The following is a 22,800-nucleotide window of genomic DNA, read 5'->3' as shown; positions in this document are numbered from 1 at the left end:
TATATATGTATATATGTATATATGTATATATATGTATATATATGTATATATATATATATATATATATATATGTATATATATGTATATATATGTATATATATGTATATATATATATGTATATATATATATGTATATATATATATATATATGTATATATATATATATATATATATATATATATATATATATATATATATATATATATATATATATGTATATATATATATATATATGTATATATATATATATGTATGTATATATATATATATATATGTATATGTATATGTATATGTATATATATATATGTATCAACGGTGGTTTCCGGCGTTGATCCGGAAGGCCACGATTGGATTGTCCGTTCGGTGGGCGAAGCGGCCGCTATTGGCTAAACGCGGTCGTTCGCACGCCGACGGGCGGGAAATCTACAACAAAATATATATATATATATATATATATATATATATATATATATATATATATATATATATATATATATATATATATATATATATATATATATCAGCCTGAGTGTTGTTCCACCTTATCGTGGAATTTTTTTCCAAGGCCACTTCAAATGTCAAAAGTAATTAGAATAATGATAACATAATAACAGTATTAGCATTTCAGTATGACAAAATAATAACAATAACATTAACAATAATAATACTCCAATAATTGGCAATAATAAATAGAATAACGTGATTTCCCCCCCCCCCTTTCCCCTGGCCGCTCCCATACATAAATTTCAAATTGTTTTATGCAATTAGAATAATTGTAACCTCCTAGTCTCACCCGACACTGCCAGCCATAAACACAAACTCTCGGAAAAAGCTGATCCACGGTTGTGTCCCATTACCAATCCGCTTGCGATCGCTCACCAAGCCAGCCGTTCCTTCTCAACCGTTTCATTGGCATGCTTACTTGAGTGCTTAACCCACTTGGCGAGCACTCTACAAGCTGATTACTAATGGAACACACCCCTGCACATGTGCTAGAGCCTAGATAACCGAGGACCCTTTCATGGTTCTGACGTTTGTGCAACAACAAAAAGTTAATTTTGGGGTGAATTTCAACCTTTTTTGCCTTTTGTTGAGCTATTTTCCACTTTTCAGTGCCGCCCGGGGTAGTTTTGTTTCATTCTCCTGCCAGGTGCTCTGACATCGCTGATTTTAAAAACCACAACACTCCATCGTGCACATGGGTTAGTCCATTTACTAACGAGGGGTTGTTACGTCTAATAAATTGTAGTGTGGATTTCCGAAACAATATCGATATGCATTAACATTAGGAATTACACAAATTTTATTTTGATTATTGTTGCATTTGTGTACATTAAACATCGTTATTATTCCACTTTCTTTCTCCACTAACCTCACCCTCTAATTTTGTAATATTCCTGTGTAGTTAAACATCAAGGGAAAACATTTTTGAAATATATTCATTACACAACAGTGCTTTCTTTCCTTGAGATGGAGAATTTCCTTTGCACTGCGCTTATCACCACTCACAAGGTGATATGTTTTGTCGACAAAGTAAGACCCCACCCTCAGGGGCCACATCTCAAAAGATTGTGAACCACGATCGATCGTGTGGGGGGGACATTGTTGTCTCGGGGCCCCATGTAATTGCATGGGTGCACACCCCTAAAAGCCCAGTCACACCTTGACGTTTTAGCCAGCTTATGCCGATTTTTGGAAAATTTGTCTAAAACGCTGGTACATGTCGAATACGTTATGGGTAAGTTTTGATAACATTGAGAGCACGCTGAAAAACACTGCCATACGTCGTTGTACGCTGGCTTTAAACGTTGTACTTTTCTGTTGTCCTCAAATTTTCCATGCTTGAAATTTTAAGACTTATGCCAGCGTATGACTCACACGTTCCGCATAATGCTGGCCATAAGTTGTAGGCACGTTATGCGATCGTTGACACACGTTGACACACGTTACTTGTAAGTTACTCATAAGTCGAAACACGTCGAGGTAATGTTTAGCATACCCGAAACTTATTTCTAACCTATGAGTTACGTGTTGTACTCACGTTACGCGATCGGTGACACACAGACACGTTACTTGTAAGGTGCTTATAAGTCGAAACACATCAAGGTAATGGTTAGCGTCAGTGTTCCAGACTCCCTGGTTTTTTTTAGGTTTTTTTTTTTTTTTCTTCCTTCCTTCCTTCCTTCCTTCGGTATGATGGTGATTTTGACACTTCGATTTCTAGTACGGTTATAATATAATATAATTAATAGGCTGCCGCTCAACGATTTGAATCATAACCGCACTGTACACTAAACACGGTCATAACGAAGAAAAAAAAACCGGGAGTCTGGAACACTGACGCGAACCATTACCTTGACGTGTTTCGACTTATGAGCACCTTACAAGTAACGCGTGTCGATGTGTGTCAACGATCGCATATCGTGCGTACAAATTATTCCCATCGCATGCGGAGCGTGTGTCATACGGCAAGTACATCATAAAATTTTCAACATGTTTAAAATTACAAGACGTACTCCACTTACTACGACGTATGATAGCGTACTTTAGCGTTCTACTCACGCATACCAAACTTACCCATACCGTATTTGACGTGCGCCAGCGTTTTAGACGCATTTTTCAGAGGTCGGCAAACGCTGGCAAGATCGCCAAGGTGTGACCGCGATGTTGACACTTCCATTTCTCCGGCGGTTATGATTTGAATCGTTGTGCGGCAGCCTTTTCATAACCTACGCCACGTCATCGTTGGCGATGCGTGCAGCGCGCTATGCATAAGTTAGACTATCGTTGGGCATAGGTTGTGAAGGCCGACAACAGGTTCAGCATTCGTTGGTATAAGTTATCTATAACACAACGAAACGTTCTGTGTCCGTTACTAATACGTTATGCAAAAGACCAAGTCGTTATGAATACGTCCGAATCTTAAAAAAAACATCAAAAGTTCAACGTAAGCCAGCGTTTTACATACATTTTAACACGTTGCCATTGCTGTCTAAAACGTCAAGGTGTGACTGGGCCTTAACGCCGCCTCTGCATGACGCTTATGTCATGTTGCCATTACTAGATTGGAAGGGCTGTCTCTGGTCTTATTATTGTGCCCGACCACAACCACACCTGCTGGTTGGTGTGCAGCAAGGCAGAGACAATGTGTTTGTGTGGCAGACGGCCATTGTTGCTCACAATTCCTGCAGTTTTGGCTGTTATGGGATGCAATCTGTGCTTTACTGCTCCACCAAGGTAGGGGTGTATTTCAATGTATGTATGTGCAGGGTGAAGCAAAAGTCGCAATCCAGTTGTAAACATTTATTGTATTGTATATACTGTATAGAACTGCATTGTGACTTTTACTTCATGCAGTATATATCAGGGCCCAATCATGTCTCTCACCCATAGTTTGAGCTCTCACCTAATCAATTATCCCAAGGAGGCTAGGATATTTTGTAAATGACCCCCCCCCCCCAGCTCTTCCAGCCAATGAAAGCTGCATAAAGCAACACAGAAGAGCTACTGAAGGTAAGCCCTTTGCTATTTAAAACCATACCCAAGTTCAACTACAGCTGCAGAAATTTACAAGTAGCACATATATGAGAATCCTCATGCTGTACGCCTGCTCAGCCACGGGACCGGTTTCATCACTTGTTGGCGAGTCATCAGCAACACCATGGACAGAAATGCGCACTTCTTTCTCCTCCATATGGCATGTCTATTAAATTGGGATTGGTCGCTCATAGAACATGATTACTTGACTCAAGCCTTTAAGGAACCAGCAGACTAGGCCTGACATTTAATTGGAACTGGTTCTGTCAGGAATTTGTAATTTACTGTGATTGCCAATGATAACACGCCTTCTTTTTGCCATTGATGCTGTGGGATTTTTAATGTCTCTCAACTAATGACAGCAGATGGGTGCCCAGTTTTACGTCCTCTCAAAGGATAGCACGTCTTGTGGTGCAACTCCCTCCCTGCAAAGCAATAATTAGAAAGTTTATAGTCAGGACGAGAAGCTCAAAACTAAATGTGCTACCTCTTCACCATTCTGTCAGACATCAGACCTTTAAAGAAAAGCAAAGTCACAAACTCATAAAGGAAGACAATTGTCATGCAGTACTCGAAAGTCACAATATTCAAATCAGCGCGATATATACTGACACCGTACGAGTTATGTTTAACTGTGATTTCAACTCATACAGTACATACATCTCAGCATATATTGGATATGTGGCTGACCTGGCCGACTGAATGCTTCTCAATATGAGATGTATTTGACATTTTGAGGCCACCCTTACTTATGTCTATAATTGTATAAGTAATGTGTATCGGTATCAAATGCAAGTGCCTCTCACCAGATGCTCCTGTGATATCCATGGCCTTGAGATTCTGTGCCTTTATAATGGTGATGGTTAGCCGTCCAGCAGTGGGCAGGTAGCACAAAGAGAACATTAACTCTCCCAACTCCACATTTTCCTAAGCAACGATAGAAGACAAAAACATAGTTATGAATAGAGATAGTCTCATTTGATGAGAGAAAAGTTAACAGATTCCTCCTTAGATTGTCAAAAACATAACCCAGAAGACTAAGTGTTTGTGTTTTCACCTTAAGGTTAAATCCACATATATATATATATATATATATATATATATATATATATATATATATATATATATATATATATATATATATATATATATATGAGACAAAGTGGTCAAACTTACATCCATCCCATACAGAAGGTTTCTAATTGAGACAGGAAGATTACAGTGTGCTGGCATACTCTTCCAAAAAATAGGTTTGTACACGATCAATTGGCTATTCTGTCTACGATTGGCAATTTATAGCATTTTCAATTAATAGATGTTTCTTGTCGATTTTGTAAACAGCTGGAACAAGGTCATAAAGATATGCTCAAAAAACATGTTTCTCGTTTCAAAGTAAGTATCACAACATCAATAAAATAGCTCCAAAGTTAAATGTTTTATTTTGTGCAGGTATCAGAGCTCATGGGAGAGCAGAAATTTGTGAAACAGGTAAACATAAAGCCTTTAAAATGGAAACCAGAAAAGACCCCCCCGAGTCCAATGGCAATCACAACTCCCACTGCACCGCATACAAATAAACAAGCGTGATTTTTTTCTCATTTTATGATAATGACAAGGGATATGTGAGATGGCTCTGGTTGAAAGGGTTTATTGGCTTCCAAATTACTTAATAAAATCATTCAATGGAAAAATATTGGTTCTATTTGAATGAAAGTGATACATAAGAGCTTTGAGTCTGAGGTCCAGCTCAATATGGGGCACATTCCCCATAATTTCAAGGATGAGTTCCACAAGCACAATGTGCAACCAACATTAATCCAACCGTTTACACAACCTTTTATGTAAAACAGTATACATTGCTCAGAAAATAGTGAGTCATCCCCTTACATGTCTGAGGTTCTTTCTCTAAATCAACTTACTGATTGTAGCGATTTGATTTTTCACTCCTTCATAACTATACCGTCAATGACTGTTATGTGTGTGGTCATGACTCTTAGCATGCGTGATGGAGAATGCTGTTCTTTGGCAATCATGTTCACTGATTTTGCACTGATGCTGTGAAAGAGGTTGTGGACCACATTCTTGAACAGAACATTGCAACTACCGAAGCAGTTTTTCCTTGGCTATTTGGCACAATCTGGACGGGTTGCCACTCCGACCATTTCATGGAGCACAGCTGTGCCACTGATGCTGTGCCCTTTTACCAGTACTGTGCACTGGTACTCATTTCGCCGACTTCAGGAGGATGACCCCACCTGGTGTTAATTCAGCATCCAACGGGGCTCGAACTCAGGACCCTATCATCTCAAGACAGCCACCCTAACCAAGCCAGCACTAGGCTTGGAAGAGGTTGTAAGGCAATGTGAACTTACAGTGGGTGGTGTATAGAAGTCATTGCTCTAAACACGTAACTGATCAATAATCATCAATGATCTCACTGACTCTAGAAAATCCTCTTTATCTCTTTGCAGATGGCTCCACTCTCTGCTGTGAAATCCCTCATCCTTCTGACAGACAGGCAACAACTTCTTCCCTCTGCTCAGACCTTGCCAAAATCACAAACTGGTCAAACACTTGGAACATCTCATTCAATCCTGAGAAATCCCACACACTCACTATCTCTCTACAAAAGCACCATTCTGAAAACCATCCCATCTGCTTTCTCAACAACCATCTCTAAGAGGTTCAGTCACTCAAACTCGTGGGTCTCACTCTCAGCCATGATCTCTCTTGGGCAAACTGAATTTCAAAGTTGGCCTCCAAAGCCAGATGTGAGCTGGGCTCCTCCATCGTGCAAAGTACTTCCTCATCACACCTGAGCTCTTATTCACCTACAAGCCTTTCATCTGCAACTTAATGGAGTGCTGCTCTCCCCTCTGGGTTGGCTCCCCTGCCTGACATCTTCGTCAGCTTGATACTGTGGAAACCATGCCTTTCTAGATCATTAGAATCTCTTGCGATGAAGCTGAGTCTCTGGGCATATCACTTCACCATCGTTGACAGGTCGGTGGTCTCTCCGTCTTCTTCCATCTCATTTCTGGTCTTGTACCCTCTGCCCTCTCTGTGCTCTGTCCCCCCAAGTAACTGCAGCAGAATGCATGCGACCCACCAGCAACCCCCTCCTTGTGAAACTGCCGAAATCCAGAACCAATGCTCACCTCCACTCATTTATTCCTCTCTTTTCCCCTCTGTAGAACCACCTTCCACACTCTCTTCATTGTCATTCCTCTATTCCGGTCTTCAAGACAGTTGTTCACCACCATCTCAGGTCATTTCCCATCCAAAACCATGATCTTTTCTACACCTATTAAACTACCCCCACCCCTCTCAAAATTTTGCTTATATATCTATCTTGTCCACCAATTGCGTTCTCCTTAAATATCTGGTCATTGAATTTAACCACATATTATTTTTGAGGTCAACATTAGTCAAAAGCTTTTGCTTTGACAAAAAGCAAAAGTCAAAAGCATTTGCTTTGACAAAAAGCAAAAGTCAAAAGCGAAACAAAGGCAAAAAAGTTAACAAAAGCCGAATTTCTAAAATCCTCAATTTTAATCTGATTAACTTGAAACTTGAAGAGCATTTGTATATCAGTTCACTGAAATGAACCACCTATTATTTTTGAGGTCAACATGGACAAAAAGGGTCAACAACTAAGGTTGTATTTCTAAAATGCTCAATTTTCATCTGATTGATTCGAAATTTGAAAAGGATTTATATTTCAGGACACTGAATTCAACGAGCCAATTAGTTTTGAGGTCAACATGGACCAAAATGTCAACATAGGCCAAAGGTCAACAACTTAGGTGAGATTTCTAAAATCCTCAATTTTCATCCCATTGACTTGAAATTTGAAGATGAGTTGCATATTTGGTCATTGAATTCAAGCACCAATAATTTTTGAGGTCAAATTTGTTTTATGGATTTTGCAAGTATCGTGCTCTGCACGACGTACTTCCACTTGTTATTCTGTCTGTTTGTTTGTCTGTCTTCTGTTTATCACCCACAGGTCACAATTCTAAACTGATCATCATGAAACTTTACCAAGTTGTTGAGGTAGTCTCAACTGAGAAGCCTATTGATTTTGAGGTCAAAGGTCATCTTGAGGTGAAATTTCTAAAATTTCCGATTGACTTGAAATTTGAAAATTATTTTCATATTGCATCACTGAATTGGGAAAACAACTATATTTGAGGTCAAAAGGTCAAAGGTCAACTCAAGGTCAAACTTCTAAAATCATCAAATTTCATCTGAAAAATCATCAATTTTCATGTGATTAATCAGAAAATTAAGCAGCAATTGCATAATGCATCACTGAGTTTGAAAACGAACTATTTTTGAGGTCAAAAAGGTCAAAGGTCAACTCGAGGTGAAACTTCTAAAATCAATTTCAATCTGAAAAATAATCAATTTTCATCCGATTGACCTGAGCTTTGATTTAGATTGTCAATTTTAATCATTATGACATGGACAATTTAATGTATCCATGGCAACCTTTGGAGAAAGGGGTGGGGGGGGGTTGATGTTGCAACTATTGTTCTCTGCACAACGTCTTTTTCTTGCTTGTTGGTGAACAAAATATCTCAAAGAGTTGAGGACGGATTTGAACGAAATTTGGTGGCAAGCTTGGGTATGTGACAGGGACAAAGATATTTTGGTGAAGATCCAGATCTGGATCTGGATTGGAGAATTATTTTTTGATTTTTTTTTTACCATTGAGAGATAGGGACAAAAATGACATACAACATGATATCTCAAAAAGTTGTGAATGTATTTGGATGAAACTTGGTGTGCAGGTTGGGTGTGTAACAAAGAAGAATTGATTCGATTTTATTAATCGATTTTATTGACCATCAACAGCAGTACATGTTGTTTTGTTTCCAGCAAGAAAGCTAGCAAGGAAAGCAAAATCAGCTTCTGGGTTTAAATGCAAAGATGAGGAAATGAGGATGAGCCAATGAGGGGTTTCACTGTAATGTTGAAATAATATACAGGAGAAGCTTTGGACCCTCAACAGACCCCAGGCCCCAAGGCAGCGACCCCTCACCCCACCCCACCCCATTCCCCTCTTGGTGCTAATGTTGATTGGTGCCCAGGTGAGAAACTCTAATAGTCTTGGGGAATTTCAATGCATTGCTTGGCGCTGATAGCGAAGGTGAGGAGACAGGTGTTGGTTCCCATGGGTCTGCAACTAGCAACAGGAATAGCACTAAGTTCCTTGACTTTGCAAGATCTCGTTGGCTTTGGGTGGCTGGTTCATGGTTTCAGTACCCACAGCTACATCACTGGACATAGTATTCCAATGCTGGTGGTGTGGCAAAGGAGATTGACCATGTTCTCATTGATGGTCGCTGAAAGTTGCTCTCGAACAGGGTCTATCTGAGTGCTCAGTTCGTCACTACTGATCACAGACTTCTTGTAGAAACTCTACATCTGTGGGTCAAATCCAAGAGAATGCTGCAATCCTAGCCAAAGCTGGATGTTGGCATGCTCAAGGAAGAAAGGGGTGCTGAGTAGTTTGCAAACAGGTGGTGTGGGGGCCGAAGAGGTCTGGGTATTTCAGGGGATCCTGGGTTGTGGAGTGCCTTCAAGACGACCATCCTTGATATTGCCATGTGGTGTCTTTGAACCCACCATCAGGTATAGAGGAACTTTGTCTCCCAAGGGACACTGTATACCATTGACCAGTGTCATAGGGTCAGACTTGATAGCAGAACTGAGATGTTGAGGGAGTTGAGGTGTAAAACTGTACCTGTGCTGATGTTAGACAAGGAGGCATATATGCAAGGAATCTGTGAAAAGGTAGTGCATCACCTGTGGTCAAGTAATTCTCATCCTGCTTACAGAGGAATCGGTGCATTTTGTTCCTCCCAGCCTGTCCCTCAGTGTACTGCAGTTGGAGCGGAGGGTGGTGAGGTGAACTCTTGACAGAGGTGTCTATAGTGAAGGACTGTTGGGCCAGTTACTTTGAGGGGCTTCAACAAACTGGCCCTGCAGCTGTTGAGTTAGTTGTCAAGGGTGTTACTATCCCTGTTGCTGACACTCCAATCATCTGTGAATCGCCTTTGTTTGTGGAACACATAGACTGCATTGAGCTTATTGAAACTAGGCAAAGCTCCTGTGATCTGTGCCAAATACACTGAACTTCAAAGTCTGGTGGAAATATTGTAATTGTGTCATTGCATGCAGTTCTGTGCTTTGTTTGGAACACAGGCATCATCCCAACTGCCTGGAAGAAGAGCCTTGTTCTCTCTCTTTGGAAAGGGAAGGGTGATTGCCAGGATGGCACCAACTACCAAGGAGTGACACTGCTCTCAGTGCCGGGCAAGGTCTTTGCTCGGATAATTCTTTATTGGGGTAACCACAATCTGCACTCTGGCTTTACACCAAAGAGGGCAATCGTTGACAGTATCCTTGATTTTCGGGTCCTCACTGAATACAGGTGAGAGTTTGGACTGCCTGCATACTGTGTTGATCTCTGAAAAGTGTTGAGTTCAGTGAATCGGGATTCCCTCTGGAAGATCTGTGGTCTTTGTGGGGTGCCACCAAAGTTGATCGATCTGATGTGTCAACTATAACCTAGTTGAGAGTGCTGTGAGGTGTGGTGGCTCCATCTCTGACTTATTTCCAGTTGGTAGTGGAGTTTATCAGGAGTGTGTACTGCCCCTGCCCCACACCTTTTAGTGCTTGTATGGACTGGATTCTGTGGAGGATGTCAGATAGATCCTGCTGTGGTTTATCATTTGGGAATGTCAAGATTTCTGACCTTGATTTCGTCGATAATTCAGTATGGACATCCTTATGGGGACCCTCAAGGTGCTGAATGAGGATCAGAGTCACTGGGATTATGGGTGTCCTTGGTCAAGACTAATATCCAGACTTTCAATGACATCTTAGATGCTCCTATCTTGTCTGTCCCTGTTTGTGACGAGGATGTTGAGGTCACAGAGAGATTCACTTTCCTTAGCAGTGATATTCATGTCTCCGCATGTTGTGTGCTAAACGTTTGGGTTGGGCCTGGGGAGTCATGGATTCACTAGATCATGGGGTGTGGCGCATTCAGTGCCGATGTAGAAGGATGAAAGTCCGAGTCTTTACGTCCTTGGTGATTTCAGTCTTGCTTGACAGATGGGAGAAAAAGACGTAACTTCTTCGGTACCACATATATTCAGAGAATCATTGGCTATCGCTGGTTGGACTTTGTGTCTAATGAGCATTTGCTGAAAGAGACAGATGAAGTTTGTTTCCTGTTTTGTCCGTGAGCATCAGCTGCAGCTGTTTGGAAATGTGGCAAATTTTGTTGCGGCTGTTTTGACATCCTGTTAACCAGATTCTATCTGTAAGGGAGACTTGTTAGTGGAGAAGGACAAGGGGTTGACCACATTCTTCATGGTTGCAGCAGGTTGATAGATATCTCAAGGAGATTGGGATGGGCAGGGTATCTGCCTGGGAGATGACCAGACGATGGCCAATAGAGTCTGATTTAAAATGGTTTTATCAAAAGATATGTTTACTGCCACAGGTAAGTGGTGAATGGAATAGTTATCTGCCTGGGTGATAAAATTTTGGTTCAGCAACATTCTGCAAATTTATACAAGTTGTTAGATGTGACTGTGTGTAAATTTCATCCTGATTGCCAGGAATGGACCATCAGTATAAATGATCGTTTTTTTCATTGCTTAATAATTTTATTACATCATTTTATCATCTACTAGACAACCCGTGAACCCGTTGGGTTCCCGTTGTGACAGCAGTTGATGAAAAAAAATCATTTCAAGAAAAAAAAAAAAGATATCTCCAGCGAACTAAGCCACTGAGGTTGTTTGCATTGATAAAATTCTCCCGAAGAGAACTTGACTGAATCGGGAATTGATTTTTTCACAATTTTTTTCGTTGCCTCATTTGAACGAAACTTGATACTGCACATTGCAGGAGAACGGTAAGGAAGGTGGCGCAAAAATGTTTGCGCTATCGTGTACTCTTTTGGCTGTATTTCGGGAACATACATACATACATACATACATACATACAAGATGAGAGTTTTAGTAATAAATAGATGATATATATTATAACAGTACACAGTAAAAGAGAAGAATAAATGAAACAGATGCCTTGAAACTGATAACAACTCTATCATTTATCTTATTTATGTGTGAAAGAAAATTAGTGGGGCAACTTAGCATAACAATTGTGCATTTTGTGAGGAAAGCACCAAATTTGGCACACGAGTAGCCGATCATATTATGAACAGATTTGGATATTGGGCAATCTCAACATTTTTGATGGCAGTGGAAAATGGCTGCCACAGCCATCAGCAGCTGAATTTGAGATGGCCCAATATCCAAATCTGTTCATAATATGTTAGGCTACTAATGCGCCAAGTTTGGTGCTTTCCTCACAAAATGCACAATTGTTATGCTATATTTAGCTAAGTTGCCCCACTAAATGGATAAATACAATGTAAAAGAGCAATGGTGAGGATATAAGCTTGTTAAATTATTATTTTCAATAATTGTGGTGGATTTATATTTCTTAAATGTTAATGACTGTGATGTTGCTTGATTATAGTGTTTATCCAATTTTGAATGACACACAAAGGCAGGAGAATAAAGTGACCTTTAAATTTCACTTTCCAAATGAAGGACATGCCACAAAATTATCCTGTATGCTCCTCGAACTGTAAACAAAATGCAGTTATGACTTTAACAGTATATTATAACAGTACACAGTAAAAGAGAAGAACAAATGAAACAGATGCCTTGAAACTAATAACAACTCGATCATTTATCTTATTTATGTGTGAAAGAAAATGGATAAATACAATGTGAAAGAGCACTGGTGAGGATATAAGCTTGTTAAATTATTATTTTCAATAATTGTGGTGGATTTATATTTCTTAAATGTTAATGACTGTGATGTGGCTTGATTATAATGTTTATCCAATTTTGAATGACATACAAAGGCAGGAGAATAAAGTGCCCTTTAAATTTCACTTTCCAAATGAAGCACACGCCATAAAATTATCCTGTATGCTCCTTGAACTGTAAACAAAATGCAGTTATGACTTTAACAGTTTTATGAAAATGAAAATTCTCTCTCCACTGTTTTTTTCAAAAAAATGCATCCATTTTTTTTTTTTTCGAAAACATTAGGAAGGCTCTATTCGTCCTGAGAAATCATTTCCATGTTGCAAATAGAAGGGCAATCGGTAGGGCGCATATCTCCACCAGGCTTATTCGTTTACATTTTGTATCCCACTTGAAAGGCCAGATCTGGATTCGGACCTGAACTAAAATTTAATCGGCTTGTTCTTGTCACCAAACCAACTCATCCACGAAGTTTCATCCAAATCCATCCATAACGTTTTGAGATTTGAGAAAATGGACTGTTCCATTTTCCTTTTATCCTCTAGCCTAGACCATGGCTACCAAGTCCCATAGAGTTGCTGCACCACAAACCCCCCCCTCTCCCCTCTCTTTAGGTGATGGTACTGCAGCCTCAATTTTGTTGGGGAATTTACTTTTTTTTTCGCTTTTCCTGCTCCAGTTCAGCTTGCTGTTTTCAGCTTACCTGAAACATAGTTCCAGGCAGCTTATGGGATGGCACGCCATCCGTCCGTCCGTTCGTCCACAAATACTTGCAACTATCTACACTTTTTTTTTTTTGTCAGGTCAGGTTCGATCTGTGACCTGCTACAGGTACCATGTAAACCTGTACTAACCTGTTCCATGGTCGGGTTGTCGGCGACTAAACCGTCTCCCCCACCAGGTTTTCTGGTGAGGAGGGTGTTTGGATATGGACACCCAGCAGGATTAAAAACAAAACCTGTCAAAGGGCGGAGGAGCTCCTTGTGAGCCAACGGCCATCCATATCTAGTGCCCAACTGTGTCTGCGGACGTCCTCCTGCAGTTGGGTTACTTCTTATTAGGAGGTTGGTGGCAGGATTTGCACTCCAGCCACCGTAAAACGCTTCATTCCGCAAAACGCAAAAACGCAAAAAAATCTGAAAACCCACTCCGTGGGAGTACCTCCTGTGCAGCTTCCCTTCGCAGGGCAGCTCACCGGATGATGGGATTGGGGCAAAGTTTCGGGACCCCCAATCTTTGATAGGAGGGAAACCACGGGGTAACATCCCTGGGTCAGATTGCGGGAGAGTGTGTCGGAGTGGTGCTGAGGTGTCGTCCACCAGACGGCGGTCTCCTTGGGTTAACCTGAGGCGGTCCCTTCGGGTGGGTGCCTGGAATGTCCTATCCCTAAGAGAGGATGATCACCTGTCTCTGTTATCATCTGAGCTCAAGCGTTTGGACATCGGGATTGCAGCTCTCTCTGAGGTTCGGAGACCGGATTGCGTCGAGATAATGGTGGGTGGTTACACCTACTATTGGTCTGGTCGCTCTGATGGTTACCATACCCAAGGAGTTGCTGTAGCTGTGTCCAATAAGCTGACCCCAATGATAATTGAGGTAACACCGGTCAACGAGCGTATCATGAGATTAAGGATTCGTCACTCCTTAGGTGTCATTTCCCTGGTCTCTATTTATGCTCCGACTGAGGCGAGTGATCTTACCGTGAAGGATGCATTCTACGCCACACTCGAATCTGTGGTTGATCAGTGCCCAGACGAGATACACTTCTAGTCTTGGGGGATTTCAATGCATCGACTGGAACTGATAGGGATGGTTATGAGGTGTGTGTTGGTCCCCATGGGTCAGGAACTATGAACCAGAATAGCACTAAGTTCCTTGACTTTGCAAGAAGTCATGGACTTAGGGTGGCTGGTTCATGGTTTCAGCGCCCGCAAGCTCATCGCTGGACTTGGTATTCCAACGCTGGCGGTGTGGCAAAGGAGATTGACCATGTCCTCATTGCCGGTGGTTGGAGGATGATCCAGAACTGCAGGGTCTACCGGAGTGCTCAGTTCCTCAATACTGACCACAGGCTTGTTGTAGCAACTCTAAAGCTGCACCTTAAATCCTGGAGAATGGTACCATCCCAGCCTAGGCTGGATGTTGCCAAGCTCAGGGATGAGGAGAGTAGCTGAGGAGTTTGCGAACAGGCTGAGTGGACACTTGGGGGTCTGGGTGCTTTGGGGGTCCTGAAGAGTTGTGGAGCACCTTCAAGACCACCATCCTTGATGTTGCCGGTGGATGCCTTGGAGTTCACCGCAGGGCAAAGAAGAATTTTGTCTCTCAAGGGACACTGGATACCATTGACCAGAGTCGCAGGGCCAGGCTGAATGGCAGAGCTGAGCTGTTCAGGGAGCTGAGGCGTAAAACTGTACGTGCACTGAGGGTGGACAAGGAGGCCTATGTGCGAGGAATCTGTGAGGGTAGAGCATCACCTGTGGACAGGTGATTCTCGTCCCGCTTACAGGGAATTCGCGCATTACGTTCATCCAAGCCCATCCCTCGGAGCACTGCAGTTCGAGCAGAGAGTGGTAGGCTCTTGACAGAGGAGTCTGAAGTGAAGGCCCGCTGGGCCGGTTACTTTGAGCGGTTGTACCAGGCTGATCCCCCAGCTGTTGAGTTGGACGTCAAGGGTGTTACAATCCCTGTTGCTGACCCTCGAATCAACTGTGGTCCACCATCGCTTGTGGAAACACGGGCTGCGGTGAACCAGTTGAAACGGGGCAAAGCTCCAGGGATCTGTGGCATCCATGCTGAACTTCTCAAGGCTGGTGGAAATGCTGCACTCGCGTCGTTGCATGCACACTCTGCCTGGAACACAGGCATCATCCCAACTGACTGGAAGAGGGGCCTTGTTGTCCCTCTCTGGAAAGGGAAGGGTGATCGCCAAGACTGCAACAACTACCGAGGGGTGACGCTGCTCTCAGTGCCGGGCAAGGTCTTTGCTCGGATAATTCTTGATAGGGTTCGCCACCATCTGCTTGAGCACCAGCGTCCAGAGCAGTCAGGCTTTACACCAAAGAGGTCAACGATTGACCGTATCCTTGCTCTTCGTGTCCTCACTGAACGCAGACGAGAGTTTCGGCAGGGGCTGCTTGCAGCCTATGTTGATCTCTGTAAAGCGTTCGATTCAGTGAATCGGGATGTCCTCTGGAGGATTCTTGGTCTTCGTGGGGTGTCACCGAAACTGATCGATCTGATGTCTGAACTCTACTCTGGTACTGAGAGTGCTGTGAAGTGTGGTGGTACCGCCTCTGACTTATTTCCAGTTGTTACTGGAGTTCGTCAGGGATGTGTACTTGCCCCCACACTTTTCAGCACTTGTATGGACTGGATTTTTGGGAGGATGTCGGAGAGATCAAGTTGCGGTGCATCGTTTGGCAATGTCAAGATCTCGGACCTTGATTTTGCAGATGATGCAGTCATCTTTGCGGAGACTTTAGACATCCTCTTGGGGGCCCTCGAGGTGCTGAATGAGGAGTCGGAGCCGTTGGGATTACGGATTTCTTGGGTCAAAACAAAGATCCAGGCTTTCGGTGACATCTTGGATGCTGCTGTCCTGTCTGTGTCTGTTTGTGGTGAGGATGTTGAGGTCGTGGATAGATTCACTTACCTTGGCAGTGATATTCATGTCTCCGCAGGTTGTGAGCCGGAGGTCAATAGACGTCTGGGTCGGGCCTGGGGAGTCATGGATTCACTGGATCATGGGGTGTGGCGCTGCCGGTACCTGTGCGGGAGGACGAAAGTCCGAGTCTTCAGGTCCTTGGTACTTCCAGTCTTGCTCTATGGGTGCGAGACTTGGACTTTGACCAAGGATCTGAGACGGAGACTTAATTCCTTTGGGTACCAGGTCTCTTCGGAGAATCCCTGGCTATCGCTGGTCGGATTTTGTGTCCAACGGGCGGTTGCTGAGAGAGACTCGGCTGACTTTTGTTACCTGCATAGTCCGTGAGCGTCAGCTGCGGCTGTATGGACATGTGGCTCGTTTTCCTGACGCTGATCCTGCTCACCAGATTCTCTCAGCGAGGGAGTCTCATGAGTGGAGGAGGCCAGTGGGCCGACCACGTGCCTCATGGTTGCAGCAGGTTGACCATCATCTCAAGGAGATGGGGATGGGCCTGGCATCTGCCTGGGGGATGGCCAGACGGAGGCCCCTGGAGTACCGGCGGAAAGTGGACGCAGCGACGCGCTGTTCTGGCACATGCTCCCATACCTGACCTGACCTATCTACACTACACCTCACTACATCTCCAACTACTCCATCCACACCTCACTATCTGAAAACATGGACCAACTTCTATCTTCTCATCCAAACTCTCTCTTCCTCATATATGGCAACTTCAATTGTCGTCACGCCAGTTGGCTCGGTGTGGGGGTACCTCTCTCACCTGTCATGGCACTTCAGCAAAAGTTTTCTGCGACTCATTGGGGCTGACTCAATCGGTCAACTTCCTGACCCGGATCTCAACCAATGGTACTCCATCTCTTCTGGATCTGCTTTTGACAAATTTCCCTGACAATATCTGCTGCTTTTCCTCCGCTCCAATCGGTTCTTCTGACCACGTCCTTGTCAAAGTGGACATCTGTCTGGCTATTATCAGAGAACCACCTCACCGCCGTCAAGTCTGGCATTTCACTCAAGCCGACTGGCAGGGTTTCCAAGCAGCCCTCAAACTTATAGACTGGTCTCCTATCGCTACTTCTCCAACATCAACTCGTCCTGGGAATTCTTTCAAAGAAACTTGCTCTCCCTCATGCACAGATTTATCCCCTCTCGTGTTCAGTTGTCCTACCCTTCCTCCCGCCCTTGGTTCACTGAAGCTTGTGGCGAGGCAGTTGTCCTGAAACAACTTCCCTTTGCCTCATGGAAAGCAAACCCAACTCAGGGCAATCTCAGTTCTTTCCATAAAGCTCGGAACAAGTGTGTATCTACGCTCAGGAGAGCCAGGAAACAACATCTTTCTAATCTCAAGTCTGAACTCTCAAACCTTTCTCCCTCCTCAAAATCCTGGTGGCGTCTAATCAAATCTGTTTCTGGTGTATGTTCCTCCTCCATCCCCTCCCTTACCTCAAATGGCAGCACTGCTGATACCGCACGTGAAAAGGCTGATTGCCTAAACTCGGTGTTTGCAGCGAAATCTTGTGTCCAAAACCCATCACTTTATCTACCCACCTTACCCAGTCGCACCCAACTGTCCCTGGACTCTGTGTCCTTTTCTCCTGACAAGGTTGAGAGCTTGCTGTCAAACCTCGACTCAGATTCTGCAACCGGTCCAGACGGCATCAGCCCACGTGTCCTCAAAGCCTGCTCTTCTGCTCTTGCTCACCCTCTCTCTGTTCTATTCACCCTCTCATTTGCTCAAGGCCATCTGTCATCTGCTTGGAAATCAGCAAACATCACTGCCCTGCATAACAAAGGTGTAAAAACAGATCCCTGAAACTGCAGACCAATCAGCCTTCTCCCAATCATCAACAAGGTTATGGAATCCATCATTGCTTCAGACATGAAATCCTTCCTCTTCTCCAATGGCTTGATTTCCGATCATCAATTTGGTTTCAGACCAGGTCACTCTACCCTGGATATGCTGCTTCTGCTCTCCCAACAATGGATGGAGGTCCTCGATGCCAGACAGGAAATCCGAGCCATGTCCCTCGACATATCACATGCTTTTGACACAGTCTGGCACCCTGCCCTGCTCACCAAACTCTCTTCCCATGGTATCCAAGGCCATCTCCACTCATGGCTCGCAGACTTCCTCTCCTGTCGCAGTCACCATGTCGCCCTAAATGGAGTTCTTTCATCCCCCATTCCTGTCCAGGCTGGAGTTCCTCAAGGTAGCGTTCTGGGCCCTGTTCTTTTTCTGGTTTTCATCAATGATCTCTCCAACTCTCTGGAAAATCCTCGAAATCTCTTTGCTGATGAGTCCACCCTCTGCCGTACCATCGGTCATCCCTCAGACCGGCAAGCAGCAGCTTCTTCGCTCACTGCAGATCTGGATAAAATCACAAACTGGTCCAACACGTGGAACATGTCTTTCAATCCGGATAAATCTCACACTCTCACTATGTCTCTTCGAAAGGACCATTTAGAACCCCCCCCCCCATCTACTTTCTCAACAATCCTCTGGAAGAAGTCTTTTCTGTCAAGCTTCTGGGTCTCACTATCTGCCATGACCTTTCCTGGGAAAGCCACATTTCAAACCTCGCCTCCAAAGCCAGTCGCCGACTGGGAATCCTCCGTCGTGCAAAGTCCTTCCTCGGCCCACCTGATCTCCTGACCACTTACAAAGCCTTTGTCTGCAGCCTGATGGAGTACTGCTCTCCCCTCTGGGCTGGTGCTCCTGCCTCCCACCTTTCTCGGCTTCACGCTGTAGAAACCAAGGCATTTCCAATCATTGGCATCTCCCACAAAGAGGCTGAGTCTTTGGGCCTCTCACTCAATCACCGCAGGTTGGTCGGTGGTCTTTCTGTCTTCTACCGTCTCCTCTTCAGCCTTGCTCCCCCCCCTGCTCCCTCTGCGATTTGTCCCCACCACATTTCCACAGGGCGCTCAAGGTCCGCCAACAACCCCCTTCTGGTAAAACTACCAAAATCACGAATCACTGCTCACCTTCACTCTTTCATTCCTCTTTTTTCCCACCTTTGGAATAAACTCCCTCACTCTATTCAATCCCATTCTTCCCTCCAGGCCTTCAAAACAGCTGTTCACCACCACCTCTTGTCACCCCCCATCCAAATCCTCGATCTTTTCTACCCCTGATAATCCACCCAAGCCCACCTCCTTCAAATTCCCTGCTTTCCTTCCTGAAAGTCCCTGTAATGTCCATCTTCTATTCCCCATGTTCCCCGTCCCATCCCTCTCCCTTCCACAGATCTCCTAATGTCTCTGTTCCCCACTGTTTTTTCCTTCCCACTCCCTCCCCCTCCTGGCTCATGCCCCTCTTGATGTGCGTTGTGTGTTAGCTCTCACACGAGCCTCGACAAGGTATACAAATAATAAATAAAAAAACTACTTCTCTGAAACTACACTTATGATTTAGATGAAACTTCAGCACAACCTTCATCACCGTGAATGTACCAAAGTTTGTTCATAGCATTAAAAAACAAAAACATCAGGCCCGAAAGGGGTCTGCAGGGTTTGCCCCCTAAAATATGTATTTGCTTTCTTCTCTGAAACTACACAGACAATTTTGATGAAACTTGACCACAACCTGATTAGATCATGGCTGTGATTTGCTGAATTATGTTACCATGGCAACCATCTTGGTAGCTTTACTTGCATCAACAATATTTCAAAAAAATGTTCAACATTTTGTTTTTATATTTCACAGATCTATTCCTCAGACCACCCAAAAGGTAGGGGACCAAGAGTATAAGCTCCTTCTTGAGATATACGTTCCATTTTCAGAATAAAGGTTAATCTACAGGTGGGTCCACAGTATATGAGACCAAACTGAGTGTATTGAGTGGTTACACATTAAGGTATGGCCTTAAACAAAGAAATGAGGAGGTAATTTAGCCCATCATTGCCTTATCGCACTCCCGAGTTAAATTTTGGGTAAAGATCATGAAGATCATGGGTCAGAACAGTGGATGATGTGAGGAGGCAGTACACTGCACCTGCTGGAAGCCATGAAGGGAAGAATGGGAAAAACCTGCCTCTGGAAGGTGATTCCATAAATGGAAGATGTTCGGAATCAAGCAGTTGAGGTGTGCATTTAGCCTGGATTTTGGAAGATTAATGAGGAAGGGGTTATTGAAAGCACACGTGTACCTTGAGTTGCTGAGGAGGGTCAGAAAAGTGAGAGTGCAAGAGGGAGCAATACCAGAGAAAAGGTGGTCAAAAAACACAGAGACCAGTGACCGACCCACGATGTGAAAGAAACAGACCTTGTGCTTCAGTGTTATCACGGGAGAGTCCAAGAATGTTGGAAGCTTGAAATTCAACATCATCGAGAAGAGGTAGATGTGATTCTGGTGATTCAGTCCGTCAGGGAGGGCAGTACTCCAATAAGCTACAGACAATGGCCTTGTCGAATGTGAATAGCTATAATTTCCCAAGAAAAGACTTGGATCAATGGAGGATGCCCAGTCTGCAACTGGCCTTGGAAGCCAGCTTTGACATGTGGTTGGCCCAGGAGATGGCATGGCTGATTGTGAGGCCGATAAGTAATTACAGTTATATCATCTTGCTACTTGTAAATGAAAGTCGTACTATATAGACATATCTCCTCGAGGTGAGTAATATCCTCCGGCATTAACTGTCTATTTTGACAGGTCATTTTCCAATCATTAGACTGTTTCATCCGATGAATTATGACACTCAATGCCAGATTGACAGGGACATTGGTGAAGAGTGAACCACATCAACATAAACCATAGTCTCATACTCCTGGATTCCAACCTTTTTGTCCTTTTAACAAATTCACATCTATTTTAACCATTTCGTGGACCTTGCCTACTAGCCTGATGATGATACACGTGAATAAGCCAGATAGTCGGTGGGACAGAGCATTGATAAACGATACAATGTGTCTCGGGAAGGGGAATTCTTTCATTTCATGAAATGCAAATACACATATGACTCGTATCAGGACAATCTAAAGTAGGGGTTCTTAACCTGTGGTCCATGGACCCCTTTGGGGTCCGTGGATGGGCTTCAGGGGGTCCATGAATCAGGCGCATAAAAATTATTTAAAATTTATTTTCGCGAGCTTTTTATAAAAAGTTTTAATTTTTGTCTATGTACAGGATGCTATGTACTTATTCTTACTTACTGAAGACTAGTATATCTGGAAGGTAGGTTGAAATGGGATGCCACCGAATGTACACAGTCAGGTAACATACAGTCGTCATCGTCGTCAAGTTATGACTTCTGGAATAGTTCCCATCGATAGAAATTGAAGAAAATGTACCCTTCCCCAGATTTTAGCGCTGGCAGCTAGACCTCGTGTTTACAGTTTGGTATCGTCATCTGCACGACCGCCACCCAGTGCCACTCCATAATCAAGTGCTTATTTATCACTTTCCATGGCTTGTCATGACTCAGGAATCTTCTCATATGCTGGTGAGGTTTAAAACTTTATAGTATCTTCAGATCCATGTTTTTTTTTTACCTGTACAATCATACTGTATATTCAATTACACCAATCAGTATATATTTTTTCCATCTACCTGCGTCACACACTGGCTCTGATTTTCCTTCCTGCTTGCCATGTTTTTATCTGCATTTATTTTCTACATTACAATATATTGTTTATCTTTCATCCATATTTTAAAAGATAAATAATGCATGAAACTGAATATAAATATTGGGGTACCTTGTTTTTCTCCATTTTCTTCCATTCGAAGATATTTACATACCCCATACCCGCGTATTATCATTAATTTGGAGTAGAATCAGTGAGCATGTCTCATATTTCAGGGGACTCGATCTTAATGTTTGCTCATGTTGACATATCATGTATCCAGGATTAGTGAACAATTCCTTTGAGCATGCTTTGAGCATTGTTGTTGCCTTTTGACATAATCACGAAAAATGTGTTTTTGTTTAGTTTTGTGTGTGACCAGCAGTTGATCCAGCAGATCCGAGATTTAATGAAAAGAATGCCTCAGTTATGTTTCGTACACACAGCTGGACTAAACTTATTAATTTCATTTTTGTTCACTGGTTACTTTTTTCCAGAAAATTACATCACAGTGTTTGATTTATTTTATTATTATTATTATTTATTCATTTATTTGTAGTTGTATTTTTGCAGAACGAGCTTAAGTTGGAAATGTCGAAGAAAAGGAAGTATGATGAAGCCTACGTATCTTTTGGTTTTACTTACATCACTGAATGTGATGGGACACAAAAGCCACAGTGTTTCTTGTATGGCAAGGTTCTCGCCAATGGAAGCATGAAGCCAACAAAGCTGAAGGAGCACCTCATGTCTGTCCATCCTGAAAATACATCGGACAGTGTGGATCTTTTTCGTGCAAAGAAGGCTCGATTAGAAAAGGTTGGAACTTTGCCAAAACTTGGAATTGCCCCAACACAAAAGCCTTGTCTTGAAGCATCCTACAAGGTTGCTTATCACATTGCCAAACAAAAGAAGCCACACACACAATTGGAGAGACTTTAGTAAAGCCATGTGCCCTGGACATGGTCGAGCTGGTTTGTGGATTGGAGCCGAGGAAGAAAATTGAAGCGGTGTCTTTGTCAAATGATGTCATACATTCCAGAATAGTTGATATTTCTTTTAATATTTTGAAGCAGGTCATGGAGGAATTGGCAGCTATGCCATTTCCCTTCAGTATGCAACTGGATGAAAGTACTGACATCTCTCAGTGTCAGTACTTTGTTTTCAGCTCCT

At 43.1% G+C, this 22,800-nt stretch overlaps 1 protein-coding gene across 4 annotated transcripts in view; it reads right to left on the bottom strand.

Annotated features, from left to right (window-relative positions):
• The window catches only part of LOC147024526 (synaptotagmin-9-like), a 181,247-nt gene that overhangs the window by 95,520 nt on the left and 62,927 nt on the right, over positions 1–22,800 (bottom strand). For 3 of the 4 annotated variants that reach the window (XM_085884533.1, XM_085884531.1, XM_085884532.1), the window contains exon 4: positions 4,343–4,463. In XM_085884533.1, coding sequence (XP_085740659.1) covers positions 4,343–4,463 — 121 coding nt within the window. Of the gene's footprint in view, positions 1–2,673; positions 3,962–4,342; positions 4,464–22,800 lie in introns of those variants that run through there. The other variant, XM_085884534.1, reaches the window with a different exon arrangement.

This window comes from Eptatretus burgeri, chromosome 6 (genome assembly GCF_056783735.1).
Source record: "Eptatretus burgeri isolate ZD-2024b chromosome 6, Ebu_testis_v1, whole genome shotgun sequence".
Lineage (NCBI taxonomy): Eukaryota > Metazoa > Chordata > Myxini > Myxiniformes > Myxinidae > Eptatretus > Eptatretus burgeri.
This window is presented reverse-complemented; position numbering and strand designations above follow the sequence as displayed.